This window comes from Serinus canaria (genome assembly GCF_022539315.1).
Source record: "Serinus canaria isolate serCan28SL12 chromosome 7 unlocalized genomic scaffold, serCan2020 HiC_scaffold_29, whole genome shotgun sequence".
NCBI classification, from domain to species: domain Eukaryota; kingdom Metazoa; phylum Chordata; class Aves; order Passeriformes; family Fringillidae; genus Serinus; species Serinus canaria.
Genome location: NW_026108147.1, coordinates 3,115,787 through 3,138,340, shown reverse-complemented (window position 1 = coordinate 3,138,340; position 22,554 = coordinate 3,115,787). Strand labels below are relative to the sequence as shown.

General features: G+C 46.2%; 1 protein-coding gene across 11 annotated transcripts in view; it reads right to left on the bottom strand.

Moving 5' to 3' along the window:
- COL6A3 (collagen type VI alpha 3 chain) overlaps window positions 1-22,215 on the bottom strand; it is a 57,714-nt gene extending 35,499 nt beyond the window's left edge. For 4 of the 11 annotated variants that reach the window (XM_018911828.3, XM_018911832.3, XM_009088196.4 and 1 more), the window contains exons 1-6: window positions 21,924-22,215; window positions 13,226-13,373; window positions 11,723-12,340; window positions 7,368-7,970; window positions 2,840-3,442; window positions 22-621 (exon numbers count right to left, since the gene is read on the bottom strand). In XM_018911828.3, coding sequence (XP_018767373.3) covers window positions 22-621; window positions 2,840-3,442; window positions 7,368-7,970; window positions 11,723-12,340; window positions 13,226-13,313 — 2,512 coding nt within the window. In that variant the 5' untranslated portion in view covers window positions 13,314-13,373; window positions 21,924-22,215. The remainder of the gene's footprint in view (window positions 1-21; window positions 622-2,839; window positions 3,443-7,367; window positions 7,971-11,722; window positions 12,341-13,225; window positions 13,374-21,923) is intronic. The other 7 variants (XM_018911834.3, XM_018911839.3, XM_018911838.3 and 4 more) reach the window with 5 other exon arrangements.
- Between the last annotated feature and the right edge of the window lie 339 nt (window positions 22,216-22,554).

Genomic DNA, 22,554 nt, shown 5'->3' with positions numbered 1-22,554 from the left:
ATGCAGGAAGGTAGGCATTACCTGTTGGGGCGAGTGGAACCTCTTCCACACCTCCACTAACATATGTTGTTATGGGCTTATTTAACTCCTGGGGTAAAGCTGCCAGGGCACTGAAATCATCCACAAAATACACCATTCTTGGATTAAAGGCAATCTGTCCAAGTTCTGCCTTATCCGCATTCCTAACGCCGACAGCAAAGGTCAGCACTCCGGCCCGAGCTAATTCATTGGAAACTTGGAGGAAGGGATCAGCAGAGCTCCCTGCTGCCACCAGGACCAGCACCTGGGGCACTTGTTCATTTATCCTGCTCCCCCCGGCCTCCGTGAAGTGACTCGAGAGCACAAAGTTCAGCGCGGAGCCGGTGTTGAGCACCGAGCCCCCCTTGGGCCTCAGCTGCCCCAGGCGCTGGATTATGTCAGATTTGGTCTGGTAGGAGTACAGGGAGAACTCGGTTTGGGGGGTGTCGCTAAATTGCACTAAGCCCACTCGCGTTTTGTCGCTGCCGACATCAAGGTAGTTAACTAGGGTGGCCACAAAGTCCCGCACAAAGGGGAAGTTGGCATTTCCGACGTTGAGTGATCCATCCAAAAGAAAGATGATATCCCTTTTGGTTACTTGAACTGCAGTAGAGCACAGAAAACAACATGAGACATCGCACAAAACGAAAAACGGAAAATTTTTTTTATCATGTGTGCATGCAGCGTACGCCGTACATGCATGTGGACTGTGTTAGGGTGGAGAGACAGAGAGAGAGAGAGGAGCAAGGGTGTGATTGGTGTGATCAGCACAGAAGTAACAGGGACCTTGCTGGAAATGACTGAATTGGGCAGGGAAGGATCAGCAACTCTTTTAAATGTCAGGCTCAACAGCGTCCTGAAGATACCTGACTTTTTGAGCTCTGCACTTTACTGTCTGTTGTTACAGACGTCCATTTCTTTGGGCAGTTGAAGGGGGACAAATTTCCCACTTTTGGCAGCTCTTAGTTCCCTTTTTTAAGGTTAAATCCTTCCTGAGCTGTCTCCAAGCATCTGAGCTCCAGGACTACACCCAAAAGACACCACAGGGTCATCATCCTGTGGTGTTTTTTTGCTCTAAACAAGTCCAGATCACAGACCAAAATGCCAAGATTTTAAATAAAATCTCGGAGAACTGATGTCATCCAAGATATCCCCCTAGATGCCTTCCTCCAAATGAGTTATTCAAGGATTTATTTATGCCCATTGTTAATTATATTTCTGTTTAAAGCATTTCTGGCTAGATTCATTCATTCTCTAGCCTGCCTTGTCCCTGTAAGTTTGCTGTCCTATATATAAAAGATATAAATACTGAGATATTCAGAACAAAAAGGAAATAAATTCTTCAGAATAGAGGGATTGCTCTCAGATTTTACAGATTGTCTTGGCTTTCTGTATTTTAAATTTTTCCCAGAAAAGTGCCATTCAAGGCCCAGGGTGAGACAATAGCCAGTTAAAATGCAACTGCCCAGTATCCAAATCAGTTTTGTTGCTACCAATAATAATTTGTAGGGGCAGGATATGATCCCTTGCTTATTATGTGTGTGAATAGCTGTGAGCACAAAAAAAGGACTGGTAAAATAGAGAAGCTGCATGAATGACCTTTAAAGAATGAGAAAACAAAGGAACATTTTTAATTTACATTGAAAAATAAGCACATCAGCTTTGGTGTATAGCCATGCAAAACTGTATTAGCTGGAAACACACTCTGAAACAAAGCTTATTAAATTATAGGTCCTGTGATATTCATCTTCATTAAGGACAAGTATTGGCAAACTGATTTCAAAATATCTTCTTTTCATGTAAATCAGACACATGCTTTAATTCTTTCAGGATTCTTTCCAAACATTCCGTTTCTTTTCCACTGCGGTTTATAATTTTAAATTACGTGAGAAACTAGAAAAAAGATGGACACAATTCAACAGCTACTTAAGCCAGTGGGAACCTCACTATTGATCTTACTGGGAGCTGGAAGAAATCCTGGTTTTCTAATGCTCATATGCCATGAGACAGAAATACAAGGTTCAAATATGATCTAGTGCAACATGGATTTCACCTCAAACATCTCTATATTGAAGAAATCCTGAGAAATTTGATATAAAATCTCTGTGTACCTAGAACTTCTCTTGAAATGCAGGGGGAACTTCCTCAAAAGCCACGACCCTATCAGTTGGTTTCTTCCAAAGTCTACTGATGTCAATGGTAAGGACAACTAAAAAGAGTCCACTGGCTTTGGATCATCTTCCAAACAGATTAAATGAAAATCAACACTGAAATATCCTTGCATGCCTCTTGGGTTCGAGCTGAGTAAATAATAAGAAACTAAATATGTTCCTAAAGGGTGAGTTTCAGTCCAGCAATGTCAGCTCCAAGCATCTCCACAAACAAACTGGCTTATGTTCTTTACACTCCAAAGAAACCTCTCCTTTCCTGAGCAAACACCCACTCTGGATGATTCCCAAACTGAGGAAGAGACTTTAAGACTCACAGGTGTCCCATTCATAGGCTACACAGACCCTAGGAAGAGAAAAACCCTCCACTGAACAATTTGGGTACCTAACTAGTAAAGCACATCATCTACATCATCCAGGCCTTTAAATGTTGGTGACAAAATGAGAACAGGACAAAAATCTCCAGGAAGGAACCATAAATCTGTAACAACAACCGCGCTACCAAGTTCACTGACCTAATTCATGCACTCACATTTAACCATGCTGGAACATGCATTAGGTATGGTTTTCCCCATTGTCTGTACATGTCATAGAATAAGAATTGGCAAACTTATAAACCACACCTCCTTAATTAGCAAAAGGCCTTTAATTACCTGAGGGTTGCTCTGGGACGATCAGTCCTCCAGAGAGTGTCCGGATAGGTGACAGCACTTCAGGAAGGATGGCTTGCATGAACTGGAGGCGGAAGTCGTTCGGGTTGAACACAAAATCTTGTTCATGAGCAATTTCTTGAAGCTCTGCCAGGTCAGCGTTTCTCGACCCAACAGCAAGGGTCACTATCCTGTTCCTCTTCATCTCTGCTGCAGCTTGGTCAACAGCATCCCTGGACTTACCCCCAGTGATGAGCACCAGCATGGGGAGCACCCCTTCCTCCATCCTGCACCCAGCAGCACTGGTGAAGAAGTTGGTCCTCACAAAGTCCAGTGCCGAGCCAGTGTTGAGTGTCGTGCCACCCATGAGCTTCATCTTCCTCACATTGGCCATCACATCCTTCCTGGTCTGGTAGGTGTTAAAATAAAACTCTGGCTTCACAGTGTCTGCATACTGTGCCACCGCCACTTGGATCAGGTCGGGTCCAACCTCCAGCCTTTGGACAATTTTGGCAACGAAATCACGAATTGCATTAAAGGGGGCGGCCCCCAAAGCAGTTGAGCCATCTATCAGGAAGACTATATCCTTCTTGTTCACTTCAATAACTGCAAGTAACACATGAACATCATGTTAGCCTTCAAAGCACTCTGCATCAGTTCTGTGCCAACAGCTCAGCAAGGTTCAGGACCTCTTGTTTACCTGGAATGCTGTTACTCTCAATGCCTTTAAAAAGGTCTAAATTATTTTTTTTAGGTTCTAGCAGAGGACTAATAGTAAATCTGACTGTTTTCCTTTTCTAAAACACCAAAGAGTTGGAGACTTGCAAAAACTGTGATTTTTTTACATACTTGAATATTAAAATACACGTACATGTCAAAGGAAAAATGGAAAGCAGGAAGGAGAAATCTTAGCACGCCGAGGGCACATGAGATAAAATAAGCAGGTGATGCTCCTTCCATCTGCAGAGGAACCACCTGAATGGTGGTGATTTGGTGTGAGAAGTATTAGGTTCCTGACAGCAATGACACAATAGTCTCCACCTACTCAACATACCTGGATTTTGGGTCTTTGCATCCTAAATCTTTTTCCTTATCTAACAAAAACAAGTTACGTTTTTTCTTGGCACAGCTGGCCCAGTCATGGATAAGCTGGATTATGTTCAGGTGGCCATGTCTTTAACAAACAGGTTCCCTGGCTTGTAACTTCTGAAACTTTATTATTGATGATGGCACAGGAGACAGAAAGGGCACAATTAGCTTTCCAGTGCCCTGGCTCAGTTTGAAGAAAGATAGTCAGGGAGAAAAAAAACCTTGTTGTGTGGCATTGGGACCAAAGCATCATGATATTTAATACAGTAAATATTTTTTTTTAAAGGTAGATATTAACAAGACCAACATGATTGTGATAACAGCATTATACATGATTATCATGATGCCTAACCTTAATACCATCTTTTAGACAAATCCTCTCACACCATCACCTCCCTGATTTCATGCCATTGATGTGAGAAAGGAAACTCTGTGTTGCTTCCAAGTTATGCTGGAGCACTATGAATCATTGTGTTACGTTGGACTTGGGGTATCCTTAGATCACTCACCCACCTAAGGGCTCCTGAGATGGGTTCATGATTCAAGGAGGCAGGTCCATCACTTCCCAGGCTTACTGCCACACCCAGTGCACTGCCTGCTCCCACTGGATCTCACACCTGCCAGGGAAAGCAGTAGCAAGCACTGCCTTGCCCTGCCTGGACAGAGAAGAGCAGCCCCCAGCCCATCAGGGCTCCTCTGCATGAAGGCTGTTTACTTTGGATTTCAACAAAGAACAAAACTTTGGCTACAGTCCTCCTTGGCCAGACACCAGCTGGCCATGGATAGCCGTGCTCCCAAAGGCTGGATGCTGTCAGGTTTCTCACTAGGGGTGAGTGCCATGAGACTGGGCTGCCCCGAGGGGTGACTTGGAGCTGGGGGTGCCATTTGTGACTCAGCTGCCCCTCTGCCCCCAGATCCTGAAAGATCTGCCTGCCTTGCTGAACCTTTGCAAATGTCTCTCATGGAGTCGTGCTCGAAATAGTATAATTAAGGACCAATTGTAAAAAATGGAGGTTGAAAATTGCCTGCCATGGTGCTCTCAGGCATGAAACGATGAGGACATGCACAAAGCAGACGTGGTGGTGCCCTCCTCAAGCCACAGCCTCAAGTGAGCTGACAGTGGTCTGCAATTGGCTGCCCAGGCTGTCAGAACAAAGCTACACACAAAGCAACGAGGGTTTGTGTAAATGATCCCTTTCCAGAGCCGTGATTTTCAGCATTCATCCCTCCAGCCAGGCTTTTTTTTCCTCCTCAGTTACTCCAAGGAGGAAAGGGCTGAAAACAGGAAACTTTCCAAATGGATAGCAAGGGCTGACATTGCTGCTTTGTGTGACCCAGGAGAAATGTCCAAAGCACATCCTTAGCTTCTCAGCAGCTAGAAACCAAAAAGTGGAGAGCCTGGAAACTTTTGACTTTTGGGGGAAACATCAAAGGAGCTTTGGAAAGATGAGGGAGGCTGGGAAGGAAGAGTTCCCTCTGCTTCTCATTTCTGTTGCATCTCTCAAATCCTGCAGTACTTTTCCCTCAGAGGAATGCAAGAATCAAACCCAAAACACACAGGAAGAAACAACCCACGGGTATGGTTTGCATGGACACAATTAATGCAAAAGCCTTTGAGCAGGGCTGTGCACATCTCATAGGGTTTAATCCAAAGCCCTGTGAATCTGATGGCAAGCCTCCCAAGAATTTCAAAGGATTTGGGATCAAAGCATTGTATCTTTGACTCTCAAAGCTGGGAGTGTTGGAGGGTGTCAGTGCTGAACCCAGCCCTTCATAGTTCCATCCTCATTGCCATGTCAGCTGTCTGGTGAAACACCTCATCTACCTCCATCATCCAGGCTCCCCCAGTAGGTGAAGGAGCAGAAAGCCACTTTGGAACATCCTTTCAGCCCAGGATGAACAGCTGGCAAGCCAAGTGAAGCAAGATGACTTCAGCATTTCATAGAAGCACTTGGCACCTCAGAGGGTTTGGCATCCCTTTTGGGCAGTGGCATGTCCCAAACTGCTTTGCACTCCAGCCTTCCAAGTTGTTGATGTCAATCAAGCAAACCAGTCAAAACTGATTTCCATGGGTGTCAGGGGAAGGAAATTCCCTAAAGATCCTTTGAAAATAATCTACTTCCCCATTTAGCACATGCATCTGTATGTAACTGTTCAGGCTGACTTAGCACCTTCCACAAATGAGCTGGCACTTTCAGTGAGAAATATGCAAGTGGAGATGAAAAAAAAAGTTCCAAAATGTTTTAATCTTGCCATTCAAACTGTTAAAAATCAGACAGGAGGAAAGAGAGATTTTCCACTGAGTTGCATGGATCCCAGCATACACATTTTAGCTACACATGCTGACTTCATATTATTTGGACAAATATGGTTCTTGTAAGGTGCTACAAGAAGTTCTACATGTTCTTTCCTGGAATAATCAAGGCAAGGTCATAAAACGATCTCTAAGGCAAATTCCTCCCTTTGATTTGAGCCACAGGATAGCAATCATGTTTAGGCATGGATCAGCAAAGACATCTGGAATGCAGTTTTATACGTCAACATACACCATGAGGAACAGTGTGTACAGAACTCCAGACTGACAAGGGGATCCCAAAAGTGCTGTTTGCATTAAGCATCCTGTTAATTAAGTGCAGCAGCTGCAGGCTGGCCCCTTCCAGGGGCCTCTGCAATATGTCATGTTGTGTCTTTCATAAATCACCATAAATCCAGGTATTCATTATTCTACCACATCTGAGCTGAAATAATGACAATGGGACTTATGGGGGACAAAGTAACCTAAGTGGAATATTAACACCTGCATTTTTAATTCCCATGGCCTCATGGAAAGCAGTAAACTTTCTCAGCTGATGGATCAAAAATAGGGATTTCACTCAGAAGAACTAAGGGCTGTTCAGTCTTTAAGAATATCACCCTTCTACCAAGGGCAGAGCAGACCTTCAGTGAGCTGTAGAATTTTACTGTTTTAGCAAGCAGATAATTTCAACTCTGGTACATAGGGATCCATTTAGCATTCCTGGTTCCTTCCTTAGCCACATTTTATGGTCATGACACTTCCAACTGACATATAATGTAAGCTTACATGGCATAAATATTTCTACAACTGGCAGTGTTGCAGTGTTTACTCCCAGGGTGCTTAGATATCTCAATGAGGATTATATGAGGGTTTTTTTATTATACCCTTTTTTTCTTATACTCTGTTTCTGTCTTTTAAAACATGTCATGCCAGTTATTGCAACAAGACCTCATGGTTTTTGAAAGATAACTTACTGGGCCAATGAGTTTCTGCAGAGAAACACTGCTTCTCCATAACCAGATCAGAGAGATTAATTGAAAAAAAAAATTAAGAATAATTAAAGCTTTAAATATGCTCATAAAGCGTGCAAAAGCTCAATCATTCATCGATTCACCAAAATGCAAGGGTCCAGAAAGGCATACATACCTTCAGTCACAATGGTTGGGGCCGCTAACAAAATGAGTCTTTGGGCCACTCCAACAATGTTGGGCAGTAATAATTCTTGAAGAGCATCAAGGTTACGGATATCCAGGGCAGTATAGGCGAAGCTTCCATCAGTAGCAATCTGCTGCAGCTCTGCACTGTCAGCATTCAGGACCCCAATGCTAAACGAAAATATACCAGCTTGCTTCACCGCTAACAAGCCCTCTCGGATATCATCACTAGACTCTCCACCACTTATCAGCACTAAAATCTGAGGCACTGCTTCCTCTATCCTGCTGCCTCCCGCCTGGGTGAAGAGGTTCTCCACCACGAACTCCAGTGCCGCACCGGTGTTCGCTTCCTCGCCCCCGCGGAATCCGAGTGCCTTCACGGCATCCAGGACATCCGCTTTTGTGGAGTAGCTGTTCAAAGAGAACTCGGTTCTGGGTTGATCACTATACTGCACCACCCCAATGTGTATCTGCTGAGCTCCAACTCTGAGGGTTTCAATCAAATTTACAAGGAAATCGCGTATGGCTGGAAAATTGACACCTCCGATGTTGTTTGATCCGTCAATAAGGAAAATTAGGTCAGCGGACTCTTGAGCTTTAAAAAAAAGAAATGCAAAAGGTGAAAGCATTAAAATGGGTGATTACATGCAGTTGTAACAGTGTTCTGACATGTTTCTTGGAAAACCAGTGAGAAACGCGAAAATGAGAAAACAAAACAACGTGATCACTGAGGAGGTGACTTATGCCTCTTAGTTCTGCATTCTGATTGAATATGAGCTCTCAGGCCCTTCCCAGTAGCATCCACAACCCATCAAGGGAGGGCTTGAGTGGACACAACACGAGCCAGAGGCTGTAGTAACATGGGGTCAGCATTATTGACCCCATATGCAAGGAGAAACCTCAGCAAAATAGAGTTTATGGAAATCTAGGTACATTTCATCAGTGGCCTGTACTGTCCAGATATTTAGAAAGAGCCAAAAGAAAAAGGTGGACTTTGGTGGCAATTCACAGTGAAGGCAGAGGGTGAGGAGGTTTTCATCATTGCTGCCTTCTATTTTTTGAGGACAAAAGCACACATTTACTGGATTCAGGGAAAGTTTCAGCTTCTCTGTCATGATTCTGCTCTTTTGCTGGTTAAACACTGAAGCTGAATGTATGGGCTTCTCCCACCATGAATAAATATTATTTAAAACACATTTGTTAGAAAAAATTGAAAAGGTTTTAGTTATTTTTCCTGGCCTGTAACTCCTCAACCAGCTGCCAGCATCCACCTGAAGTTATGTCTCTAGCAGGCTGACCCACACAGTTCTCAACCCAGGCCACGCAAAAATTGTCACTTTAAACATTTTGCACAAAGATGGGTTGATTATTGCCAGAGGGGTCTGGTCTGTACTTTTCATATGGATTCTGGGTATTCAATCAAGGAATGCAGAATCAGGTTAAAAAAAGGGTGTGATGAAATCAGTCATGACACAATTATCCAACTCTAGTTGTTGTGGCCATACCCAGATGATCACAAGCATTTGCTGACAATATACACACACCAAACAAAGCTTGCACATGGCATGAACCTGGGGTTGAGGGCAGGATTTTTGAGACTTACCAAAGCAGACCCAAAATGGTGTCTGCTCTTATTCCTTTTGCTCAACTAATGTTACCATCGACATCATCAAGAGCTGTATGCATGCAAAAAAGGGAGGGGGAACCCCCAAAGCATGCTTGGATGTTTCCATGTTGTTACTCTCCACTCACATTAAGAACTCAAATTTCAGACTATTTGCAAATGACTGACAAGCAACATTTGGAAATCTCTCTGTCAGCTCTCAGCTTTGGAATGCCAAAGGTGAAACCAGAAGCAAAGCTAGTGTGTGGTTTAGCAAGGCCAGGAATAAACCCAAGAGCTTTGCTATTAACCAGCACTGCCAGTAAATTATTTATTTATTGCCAATTTAGTTGTTTTTCTAGTACGTGTTTTCATAAACCAGGAGATTCAAATAATGCAGCAATTCCAGTGACAAAGGAGAAGGTCTCCAAGTCCCCACTGCTCCCCTGGACCATCTCAATGGCCAGTGTTGGCTCAGAGGAAATCACCAGGGTTCAGAATTTCAAGGAGCTCCAGGATTTATTTTTCCATAGAGGCAAAATTTAGGGGTGCTTGGGCTTGGTTTTACTGAGCCATTTTTAGTTGGGATGTACATGTTCCACTTCATTGTAAAAATGAAAGGGAAACCTCACAGTGGTTTTACCCAGGGATGCTTTAGATAATCCTGGATGTCTTTTTGGAGGAACAAGATTCCAGGCACCAATGGGTTGCTCCCACGGAAGAGAAACTAGATATGAAACAGATGTGTTGGATAATTTGTCATCACTGTAAAAAAAAAACCTTGTACTTCAGTGCACATTTATGGAACAAGCCGGTGTGGAGAACAAATAAAAAGCATGCTGGTTACACAACTAAGCAAGAAGGGTCAGATGAGACAGACAGGTCAGATTTAACAAATACTTCAGGGCAAACTCGGGGCTGACTGTTGTACTTACGTGAGTCAGCTCCAGGGACTGCCACAGACCCACAGCTTTGGTTCTCTTTACTAGAACCACTACAGGACTGGGGCTTTTTTACACTTTCATTTCATATTAGGGCTCATTTCTAACATAGCATCAATGGCAATTTTAGACATTTTCACGCCACATGTAGTAATCAGCTGAATAAATGACTTCTTAAACTCTTATGCAGATATTTGTACCATGTTTTGCACACTGTTATTGTCCAAGGTTTAGGACCTGTAACATTTTTTCCCATGTTTAACAATACTCTGTATATCACCCATGCAAGTCACACAGGGACAACACTACAACAGTAGGATTAACTTACATTTGTGTTATAGGATGGGAAGGAAATTCTTGCAAAAAATACCATTAAGCAGAAACAAACTTGGAAATGCACGATATACACAAACTAGGAATTTGGCTTTAAAGCTTTTAAGGGAATGTCTGTGATTCCAGATGTTTCTATTCAATGGGGTTACATGCTGGCATGGCCCAGAGGAGGACAGCCAGCTTCCAGAGACCAATTTCCCAATTGATTTCAACAGGGAATTTCACTGGGATCCTTCACAGCTAAGATGCCCAACAGCCACTGAAGGGCTGTCAGCAGGTTGGGTGTAACATTCATTTTCCACCAATATTGGTGTCATTTCCTTAGCACTGGTGAGCCTTTTGTTGTGTTTGTGGGGCAGCTACTCCCCTGTGGCTTTCTTGTGACCTGGATATTTGCCCTGTCAAGCACTTTGCACGACAAAAAACACACATGAGCACGGCCTCTTGGTGTTGCTCGGTGTCATGCAGTGATGGAGAGCACCCAGTGGGACTGGCGTGAGGGTTAATCAGGCAAGACAACACAGGGGGATTAATGTCACACTGCCTCATCACACTGCTGTGGCCTTACGTCGCCCCACAAGCTCTCGACCTTCAGATGGAGTCTCAGGAATAAAAAGAAAGGTTTGATCCCCAGGACTTCTGTTTTGAAAAACAACAAAGCTGCTCAGAAGGCTCTTGCCATGCTGGAATTTCATAAACAGAGAAGGGACGGAGGAAGACTGGTTGGGGTTTTTTTCAGGGAAATTTGGTCCTGTGTTGCAGTCAGTGCAGGTCCGCTGAAGCCAGCATGGTTTTCAGTTATGAGAAGGGTCCAGTGCTCCAGCAGGAGGAAGCCATGGGCTTGTAGAGAAGACTTTTCAACCACACACCTTCTCCAGGTGCATGAGGAGAGAAGTTAAGGGACAGCTCAGGGGTGGGCTTTCAGCAGAGAAATTCCCCACCCAGCTTCTTTTGCTGTCTTCAGCCAAGAATGTGACTTTCTGGAATGGCACACTGCCCGAGACTGACTTTCTGGAATGGCACACTGCCCATCTCCCTGTCCCCCCACCTTGTTCTAAAGGGACATCCACCATGGTGTCCCCACAACCAGCAGTGACCTTTTAAGTCTCCAGAGGATTTTCTGTAGTCAGGGTCACCATCAGGTCTGTTGTATTCACCCCCTGTTTTCCCCCCTTGGGCGTAAACAGGACATGGCAATTTGCTAACTCTGCAGAGCTCCCTGAGCTTGAATTTCCGTGCCATATGTGCCAAAGGATGGCCACAAGGTGCCACTGCCCATTCAAGGATTCCTGCCCTGACTCCTGGCAGCCCTAGCTCAGTCTGCAAACAGCACCTCAGCAGCTGCAAACACGGGGCCACACGCTTCAAACCTTTATTTTTAAACCTCTGAACGTCCATCTCAGTCTTGCCCCTACAGAGTGGCAATGCCAAACAGCGCAGCGCCAGCAGATACCACCAGCCAGCCATTACCTGTGATGTCTTTAACAATTCCTTTGGCTCCAGCCTTTTCTGGAGTCATGGAGGAGCGGACACTCGCCACTAAGTCCCCAACTATGCCGTGGAGAGTGGTAAAGTTCTCCAGGTTGAAGCGGTGCGTATCGAGGGGTCCGCTCGCTACTTCCTGCAACTCCCCTTCCACTGGCTCCTGAACGCCGACCGCAAACAGGTTTACACGGGCCGAGTTAAGGAGAGATGAGGGCAGAGCCACATCATCCCGGGGCTGTCCATCTGTTAGCACTACAATAACCTGGGGCACGCCTTCACTGGCTCTGCTTCCAGCAGCTTTAGTGAGGTGCTTCTCGATTAGGTACTCTAATCCTTTTCCAGGCTCGGCGCCTCCCCCCACGTAAGTCATGTTGGCAATATGGGACAGGACGTCCTGGGTGGAGGGGAAGGTATTTAACTGGAACTCTGTGTGGGGGTTTCCGCTGAACTGGACCAGGGCAAAGCGAAAATCATTTCCTCCCACATCTAAAGCCTTTACAACATCATACAGAAACTCTCGAACGAGTTGGAAGTGTTCCTTCCCAACGCTCCAGGAGGAATCCACTAGAAATATTATATCAGCCACGGCAACGGTTTTGACAGCTTTAAAAAAACAGATGGGGGTTTAGGATTTTCTATCTGTCAGCACAAGCATGCCTCCTCCTCCTCCTTCTCCTACTCCTCCTCACCCAAAACAACCAACAGCTTCCTTGGCATGAAGAAAGTGAAGCTCAGCTTCCCCTTATCACCCACAGCAAAATGAGAAGCGCTGGAGAACAACCACGCAGCCACCAGAGCCCCACAGGTGCTGGGGGACAGCATGCCACCTGCCCTGCCCAGAGAGGGGGAGCCAAGGTGCTCCTGCCCTCAGACAGCTTCACCCATGGGTTTGGACACCAGCCCTGAGCCAGACAGAAAACCTGGCAGCTTCACCTGTTAATTCAGCTCATTCAGCTTCTAGCTGCCTGTGTCTCTTGAATGGTTTTTGCTGTCTCCGTGGTAGTGGCTCAAGGAAGGAAGGACAGCTTGGTTTAAGCAGCCTGGGTGCTGGCATGAGTTTTCTGCATTTTTCCTGCTGTCACACTTGGTGACACCAGGTCCTGGTCCCAAAGGCACCAGCACCACCTCTTTAAACAGCCTTTCTGCAGGTCAGTGGCAGTGCTCTTCTCACTGCTAAAAGCTCTCCTACACATGCAGGGAGGGCAGAACAGCTCTGCCCAGGAGAAGACCCTCTCAGGACCACCCTGAGTGCAGGTCCCACACCCTGGTGCCCTGCAGAGCATCCTCCATGGCACCAGCCAGTGTCATGCTTGGGGAGGCACCGTGAGTGTTGGCCAAGGCCTGTGTCCCAAGGACCCTCAGCAAGGCAGGAGCTGGGAAGCAGGACACCACCATCCACAACATCCCATGGACATGCACATCAAACACCAAACAGTGCCAGTGAGGGCTTGTACAGGGCCAAAGTCAGGAGAAGCAGCCCAGGCTTACCTGCTTGCTGCTGAGCACCAACCGAGCCAAAGCCTGAGAGCAGGAGGCAAAACATTGCCACGAGGGGCAAATGTCGATGTTTCCTCATTTTGCTCTTTTAGGAGTTTTCCTTTTATTTTCTTTTGTTTCAAAGCACCTGACGTGAGACCTAAGGGGAGGAAAACAGGGAGAGTGAGAAATAGCAGCAGTGCTGGCCAGGCACAGATGAGGCACGAGGTAGAAAAGCCAAACCACGTGAGTTTACAAGGCTTTCGTGGCACTTTGGCAGGAAAAAAAATTCTTTGCTGCTTAACAGAGTGAAAATTCACCTAACTGACCTTTAATCACCTCTGTGGAATTATATTTTTTTTCTACCTGTGCTGTCCCAGGCAATATGTAATATATAGGAAAATGTTTAGGTTTCTCTACCAAAATACACAGTGGCCTCCCACCTGCCCTCCCCACCCATGGATGACCAGCTGATACATCTTTGCCAACATGCTTCCTCTTGCTGTTGCCTTTTCTCACTTTATTTCTTCCAAACACCACAATAATTGCCCTGAACATCACCCCTTGCCTCAGCTCACCTTTTCCAGCTGTCCCAAATATACAAATGGAAATTTAAGCACTCTAGACTCAAGTGAGCCACATGATCTGGCTGCACAGCAAAAAGCCCTTGGACTCCCCCAGGCTCAGAGCCCTGGTTGTAGAATAGCCTGCACTGGGCTGATCATATTTTGGAAAGGCACCAAGAATAATATTTTATCTGCTGGAGCCAAAAATATAATTTAAGCAAGTTTCTTATCTGTGATCCACCTGGCAAGCCTTCTGAAAAAACGTCTCCACCATGAAGGCTGTGTTTCTGTTGTCATAGAGATGACCAATTTATTATTTAATCTTCATTTCCAAGCCTACAGACCAGAAACCAGCAAGGCTTGCTTAACTGGGAAAATATCCTCCCAAAAGGGAACACAGTGATTTAATACCTTTCATTCCCCAAAGGGGATCAATTACTCAAATCAGCCAAAAGTGACTCCAATACATCAAACTGTTAACCAGGTCATCATAAAAGAAAAAAAAAAAGTGATTCAACTTTTTTATTACCATCCTTGCCAATTCCATCAATCCAGACAGTTTCAACCAAAACAAGAGCCTAAGAGGGCTAAGGGGGAGAGTAACTCTAATTTTTGAGGAAAACTGTGGTAATTACACTGATGGTTATTGCTGGCATGGCTGAAAACAGAACCAAGAGTTGGGAATAAGGGAAAATCTGGACATAAGGAGCTAATCCCACTTCTGCTGTAGAGACACTCCTCAGGGATATCAGAGGGCAGTTCTGTGGAAAGGAGGGGACAACTTCCACCTGGTTTCCCGAAATCCAATGTGATCCTGACACTTCCTCTCTTTCCCTGTGTGTCAAAGCTGGCCTGGGGTCTGGTCCTTCTTGGGAGAAGAGATTTTGCAGCATTTGGTCTTTCCTGTGCTCCAGGTGGAATTTATGAATGGCCTATAGCATGAGTCTGGGAAAAGCTCTCCTCTGCCTTTTCCCCTAACATTACTACTACTACTACTACTACTACTACTACTACTACTACTACTACTACTACTACTAATACTAATAATAATAATAATAATAATAATAATAATAATAATAATAATAATAATAATAATAATAATAATAATAATAATAAATTGAGAGACATTGAACAGGCCCCCAGAGCCAGCACACGATGTTAATCAAGACATGGCAAAGTCTTCCCTTTTATTGGCAACCTCTCAATTTATAGAGGAAGCTGCTGCAGCCCAGAGGTATCATTGTCATTCCTAAAGAGATTAAACCACCACCTTTGTGAGCTGGCACCCATCCATCCCCTTGGCTGTCCCAGTGCAAGCCAAACCTCCCAGTGCCTCCAGCAGGAGCAAACCTGCTCAGATGGGCTGTGTCCCTGCTGGACATCTTGCTCCCAGAAAAAGTAGTTTCAGCCAAAGGAGGCATGGAGAGGGTTTGTCCCCTGAGCACACAAATACAGAAGGGTCTGTAGGTCCTAGACCTTTCTTTCTGCAAAAAGGACCAAGCTCATGACAACCACCCACCCAACCCCATGGGAGAGTCTTCCCTCTGGGATGAAATTTATGGAAGAGCTGCAAGTTTTTGAGTGGGTTCATTTTGCAGCATCCTTTGGGATTGTATAGAAGCCTAAAGAGCCTAAAGTGCTGAACAATGCTCTCAGGCATAGTGTGGGGTTGTTGGGGTGTCCTGCACAGGGCCAGGAGGTGGATTTTGATGATCCTTGTGGCTTCCTTCCAGCTCAGGATATTCCATGGCTCTCTGCTTCAAGATGTGCATGTCTCAAATCCTCATAGGTGTGGAGCCAACCAAGGATTGCTGGTGATAACAACCCAGGATTGTTGGCAGTAACCCACCCTGGGAAAGAGCAGGATGTGGCTGGAGAAGAGGCCACATGGAGGTAGGGCAGCATTTTATGGGACAAACTTCCTTATTCTGGCTAGGGGAGATAAGCACAGCACAGGGATGGTTTTGAGAAGCAGGAAGACCTCTGGAGCCTCTTGACCCATTTCAAGAAAGGTCTAGGAAAAACTTGTTAGCTAATTTGCATAGAAAGTGAGAAATTTTTTCTCCAGGGAGGGGAAAATGTAGCAGCTATTAAAGATACAGCCATGAAGCCCAGGTGCATCTGTGCCCCTACATACCCCATCAGCTGGATCAGTGCTGGAGTCAGGAATGGTGATCTCTCTTTCTCCCTGCCTCTCCGTCTCTCCCTCTTTAATCCATCACCCTCCCTCTCTTCCCTTTCACTCTGTCCTTTATCCAGAAGTCACTGCCACGTGCTTATACTGAGATCAGGGAGATCACTGACTAACACACCAAATTCCATGCCAAGTGTGTAATTTGTTAATAAAACTTTGTAAGCTTTTGCAGGCCCTCTCACTTCTGTCTTTTCTTCCAACCATGAGCATCTACAAACCTTTGGAGCCCCCTTCCCCTTAAGGGTGGGATGCCACAGAATGAAAAGGCTGCTAGCACTGAATGAAAAACATGAAATAAAATGCATGCTAAGTAAAACAGCCCACTAAAGTAATGTGTGCTGTAAAACTGCTCATATTTCTTTCCCAAAATGCAGGAAGTTATATTATCATCCTGTTTATTAGCTGCTGGCAGCCAATCCCTCTTCAGACACAACAGCTGGGGATGAGCAGAGCATCAAGATAAACCAGTGAAAATTGATGTTTTGCTGGCTAAAAAGTGGCAGGACTGAAGCAAACATTTGGGGGCTTTTTTGGTCTTAACGTCAAGCAGCTGCTCAGAGCCTGTTTACAGCCACGAGATGTAGCCAAAGGGAAAAGTGAAACTCCCTGAGGTTGTGGAATCTCCCCTGCCCACAGGATCATCCATGAACTCCCATAGCAGTGGGAAGCTGAGATTTTCCACAGAATTTCTTAGGTTGGAAAAAGACTTCCAAGACCAAGTCCAACCTGGGGACCTATTCCCACCTTGTCACCCAGTCCAGAGCACTGAGTGCCACATCCAGGTGTTCCTTGGACACCTCCAGGGATGGAGACTCCACCACTCCCCGGGCAGCCCATTTCACCTCATTCCCCATTTTATCTTTTAGGAGGCCTCCAGATCTATCTCCAGCTTTCTCTGTGACCTCCATCACAGTATTTAGAGATCTGTGCAAGCAGGGGGACATGTCCATCTACAGGAGAAGAGTTTTAGCATCACACAAAACCATCCCAAAGTCATAGGAGCCAGGATTAGTCATCAGAAGGAAAAAGGCAGCAAAGAGGTGATGGATGTCTCTTAGAGATTGACAACTTAAGGAAAAGAAGAGCCTCTAAGAAAACCTGTTCCTGAGCAGTGTTTTCTCTTATAGCCCCCTCTCCATGGCACTCATTAGCTAATGAGGAAGAGTTCAGTGCTTGCAGAAAGGGGTGGGCAAAAAGATGGTTTTATGTAGAAGAAGAAGATGCAGCAAGGACAGCAAATTTTTTTGTAAAGGTGGGGGGTAATTTTTTATAATATAGGGGGGTTTGGGTGGGTGGGGGTAATTTATTTTTTCTTTCCTTGGATGGGGGAGTTCACCCAAAACTCTACTCAGCTCTTTTTTGGCGGAGTAAAGTCTCTGGCTCAGTGAGAAAAGTGGGTTTAAGTCAATGAAAAATGTGATTTTTATTGCTTGGCTTGCCTCAGTGAGGCACAAGAAATAATTTCCGTTGCTCAATGTGTTCTTGCTTTGTGTCCCAAATTACCACCAGTCACAGAAGATGGAGGTGGCACCAGCTCACAGGGGATGGATGATAAAACCAGAGATCTAAAATAATTTTAATACTTGGTTATGGTAAGTATTTGTTTTTTAACTTTATTCTCTGGCATTGTTGAGTACTCAATAATGTATTTTCAACAAGGCAATTTAATTGTGGATTTATTTCATTTTTAAAATGAAAAGTTCCTTGCAGGCCTGTGGGGTAAAAGCTCTGGTGAAGCTTTTGCTATACCCATTTCAAGCTGGAAAAATATGCTGAAAAACCTGACTCCTTTCCTTTAGGAAAGGAAAGAGTTTTCCTGAATTAAGTTAGCACCAAAGCCTGGGGAGCCAATTTCTTCATGATTCATGTGCTAAAAGATTAACTCCTGTAGCCTTCAATAATCTGAAAGTTTTATGTCTGTCTAGAGTTTATATAGTCTGTGCTGACCTCTTAATATTACAGTATTTCATCAGAAGCAATACATCTGTTCCTAATACTGCTCTCAAAAAGCAATCATTTCTACCTCCGACACAATGAAGTGATTTCCTTAAATATTTTCCCCAGCAGCTATTTTTTGCATATATTGCATACTTCTCTCGGCATAAAATTTGACATTTTACATATTTTTTTTTTCCTTTGAGTGGATGTTTTAAATTCACTTTCTAAGCTGTTGTTTGCTTGTGTGTGTAGGGGTAGGGGTGGTTTTTTTTCACTAGTGTGTAGTTAAAATAGAATAGATGGGATAATGGGAAGAAATTCTTCCCTCTGAGGGTGGCAAGGCCCTGGCACAGAGTGCCCAGAGAAGCTGTGGCTGCCCCATCCCTGGAAGTGTTGAAAGGGGCTGGAACAAAATGGTTTTTAACATCCCTTCCAACCCAAACCATTTTGTGATTGCATTTATGACCTTTGTTCCCATAATCTCCCAGTTCCTGTGACACATTCCTGCTGGAAAGCTGAGCAGCCTCTGGGAAGGAGCAGAGCATGACAAGCATGGTAGGCAGAGCCATGACTGGCACATTTTCTGGGGACAAATGGCCTGGATTTGGGCTTGGCCTTGCACAGCTTTCCCAGCTGGCACACCCAGGGACTTTTGAGATGCCTCACTGCCCCAGATCACAGGATATCTGGTCCAGTTTTCCTGCCCAGCCATGCAGCATCCACAAAAATATATTGATTAAAAACCCGAGGAGCAATTGCAGCCCTTAAATTCCCTTGTGCATGTGGGGTGGATCATGCTTTTCTTGTAGGAAAAAGAGGTGCATTTGCAGCTAGCTCCCAACAGCTTTTCTGAAAGGGGGACAGGGAGAGCAAAGCATCATCCCACAGCTGGTGCAGGATGCTGTGAGCATCCTCTAGGCACCTCCAGAAGGCTCTCATGGGGATGTCAGAGCCAAAACAAAGAGGCTTCTGCCTTACCTGCGTTTGCCTTGTGGGGATTTTCCCTTGTCCATCATCACCCTGTTTCCCAAGCAAACTGCTCAGCCTCAAATTCCCTTGGCTTGGCTGTTCTCTGCTGCATCAACATCAGTTGTAAGCACTGACAGAGGCTTGGAAGTGAACACCAGGCACCCAGAGCAACTAAATTTTTTTTGCATCCCCAGCAGTGGGATAAGATTGCAGTCATGGCTGTGGAGTGAGCAGCTGGGAGAAGCAGCTCCCAAAATCCTGATGTGGAGCCAGGGAGCTGCAGATTGCCCTCTGGAGGTGAGGCATGCTCCTCTCTTGCCTGGATGAATTCCCCCTCAAATATCCCTGAGCTGGGGAAAACGTTAGCCAAAAGCCACTCCCAGCACAATTTTGAGGCTGAATGCCATGAATTTTTCCATGCAAAAGAAAAAAAAGCTTGGTCACCTTTTCAAGGGACAGAAGTGTCCCATGCCTGGTCACCCCTTCATCACAGAACACTATTCTGCCTGGTTCCACAGACTTTGGGAGAAACAAAGTTAGTTCTAGAGACTCAGGATGAGCTGAACAGGACAGATCCTGGATTTATTCATGGCTCCAGGTGGAGACATTAAGATTTGTCTCAGCTCTTTTGAAGTGTAAAAGTTGCTGCCAAGTGCTACTGGGAAGGTGAGGCTTGTGGGGTTGAGGGCTGCCCCTGAAAAAGTTTATTCCTACAAAGGCAGACCTGAACATTAATAAAAGAAAAATAAAAGAAGTCTGAAAGGGTGGGAAAAAAAAAATCTCCCTGCTTTTGCAAGCCACTGGAGCTCTGATTTTTGAAAACCAGGGTTCAACAAAGCAATAGAGTTACAGTGCTTCCATCTCCTACTCAAGCAAGTTCCCTGGGTGCTAGAATTTAATATGAATCACATATTCATTGCTGTCCTTCTAAGCATGCTGTTGGCTTAAAATCTAGTTGTTTTCTCCATCCAAAGAGTGAGACCAAAATAGAGTCGTTAATAAGAGGAAAGGGAGTATTTGCTAAAAAAAAAAAAAAAAAAAGGGGAAACTCCCTCAAAGATCAATGACTCTTTATGTATAGTAACCAGAGCCTCCCAGAGCCTCTCCACCCAAACAAATCGACTCCTTAATGTGGAACACAGATCACTTAAAAAGGTGGAAAAAGTGATGGGCATGTGGAGGGGTAAGGCTGGCTGTGATTCACGGCGGGGAGCAGGCACGCAGTGCCACCCGGCGCCGTGCACGCCCAGCACAGGGCAGGCTCACCCCTCTGCTGGAAATCCAGTGGGGAACACAATCCAAGGCTGGCAAGGCTGTGCAGTTACCACAGCTTGTACTGATGGAAGGAATAAGATGTTCCCTCCTGTTCCTGGACAGGCACGTAGCAAAAGTAGAAGAGGAACATTATTTTTTTAAAATTCTTTTCCCCCTCCTTGACATGTGGGAATAAAGCGAGGGCTGGTTTAGCTCACCCTGAAATCAGGGAACTGGAAGTTACTGAGTTTGAATGGAAAATCGTAGAGATGTTTGAAAAACCAGAAAGGGGACTGGGCAGGGTGCTGGAAACTGGAGAGGGAATGAATGAACCTTGGTGTAGTGGCAGCAAGCATACAGCCCTGCACCCCTGTCTTAAACGCTGTCACAGCCTTGGTCATGGTCAACCTCTCTGCAAAGACAGAGAAAGTTTGGGGATGAAAAGCCTGTTTCCCTGAGCTCTGACTGAAGGGATGGTGCCAGGGAGAAGTGCAGTTGAGTCTCTCCTCTGCCACCACTGCATTCTTACACGACCTTGGAGGAATTCTCTAGCTCCTTAGAACAGCCTTAATCTGGAGGCATCTCTCTACAAACCTCCTAAACTGGGCATTTGTGCCCCAGAACAAATATAATATATATCACTATATAATTACCCAACCACAAATACTGATTCTTTTTTCCCTAAACCAGCAAGAAATGGGGCAAAACCAGAATTTTGAAAAACGCAGGAAGGATTCCTCCCCCAAGGGCGCGCATGAATCATCACAGCAACCAGAAACGAGCTGAGAGTTTCCCATTGCACTCACTGGAACCAGAGGGGGCTTTGGCTACCCCCATTCCAGCCAGTTTTGGCCCTTTTGCTTGGTCAGGAAACCAGTTTGGCCACAAGCATTTCTCGCCCCAGCTCTGCTTGGGAAGGGAGGGCTTTGCTGAGCCCAGCGGGATGGTGGCAGGGTGTCTCCAGATTAGTCATAGCCGCCCCCTCAGCAAGTCCCAGGAGGCTGAGGGCAACTGGGGCTGGGGGAGGAAAGGGCTGGGGAAGGCAGGAGGGAGAGCAGAGGGAGCTGAGGAGAGGGACAGTGGCTGCATGCATGGCTGGAGAGCCCTTTCCCTTAGGGGAAAATCTGCTGTTTGGCTAATTTCCCTCTCTGTGGATGACCACAAGAGGATGAGGATTATCCTTGGAGCCACATGCTGGCCCACCCCAGAGCAGTGGGGACATGTCTGGCAGCAGGACCTGAGATGGCACAGCTGAGCACCTCTGCTGGGTTCAACCTACCTCACCTTGAGGCAGGAGGGGTGAGGCAGCTATCCTACACCCCCTCAGTCCTGGGAGCAGGACAGGGGCACTGAGATACCCCCTCAGCAAGTTCCTTGCAAAGTCCCATTGATGCCCCCACCTCCTTGTGCTGATCCATCTTCCCAAACCACCACATGCCCCCACTGCTTCCCGTGTCATCCTGCTCCCGTCCCATCACACTGCTGCTGCACCAAGTCCGAGGCATCAAATCCAAAAACCACGCTGAGGCAGCAGGGGAAATACACTGGTCTGTGCTTTTGAATGGGTTTAGTTCCCCTGCAGTGGTGGGGACAGGAGTGGTCCGACACACCTGCAGCGCATCAGCTCCGAGAGGAGCTCACGGGCTGAACAAGCCGACAGCATCGCTCCGCTTTTCTAACAGCGAGGCAAACCTGGAGATGGCTGAAAAAACCCAAATACTACCACTCCACCAAGAAGAACCGCGCCTTAGCAGCTGCCGAGGGCTCCCACACGGAAAGCAGCACTCACCCCTGAGTGAACCTCCAGAAGAGCTGCTTACTCCAGGATTTTCCGCTGCGATGTGCCTCTCACCCTTGCTTCATGGCGTGCGGGGCTGCTCAGCCTTCCCGGTCCCCTCTGGCCGTGCTCGGTGGGGTGCAGGCACTGCTGGGATGAGGGAACGGCGGGACACCGGCGGGACACCGGCGGGACGAGGGCACTGGTGGGACGCTGGTCCCTGCGCGACGGCTGCCGTGGGTCTGAGCGCGGCCGGAGGAGGCAGCTGGCTCGGGAATGCCGGGGGGCCGGGCGAGCCGGCGTCGCAAATGGGATCCAGATGGTTGGTGCTGGCGTTCTCGGGGCTGAGGTCAGAGCTGCTCATCACACACACAAAGTCACCCCCCCTCCTCTTCGGGGGACGCCTCCGCGCTCTGTGGCTTCCCCCTCTCCGCGCTGGCCCTGCCGCGTCCAAAGCGCTGCTCCCATGTTGGTGAGAAATAGATATTAAAATTTTAAAAACAAACAGGATAAAAAAAAATCGAGGAAAGATTAAAAAAAGCCCTGTGGGATTGGAGGAAGCTGATTGAACCATGTCTTTTGGTCGGGAAGGGCTGGCTCTGGATGTTTGCAGGAGTGGGGATGTGCCAAGGACCATACCAAA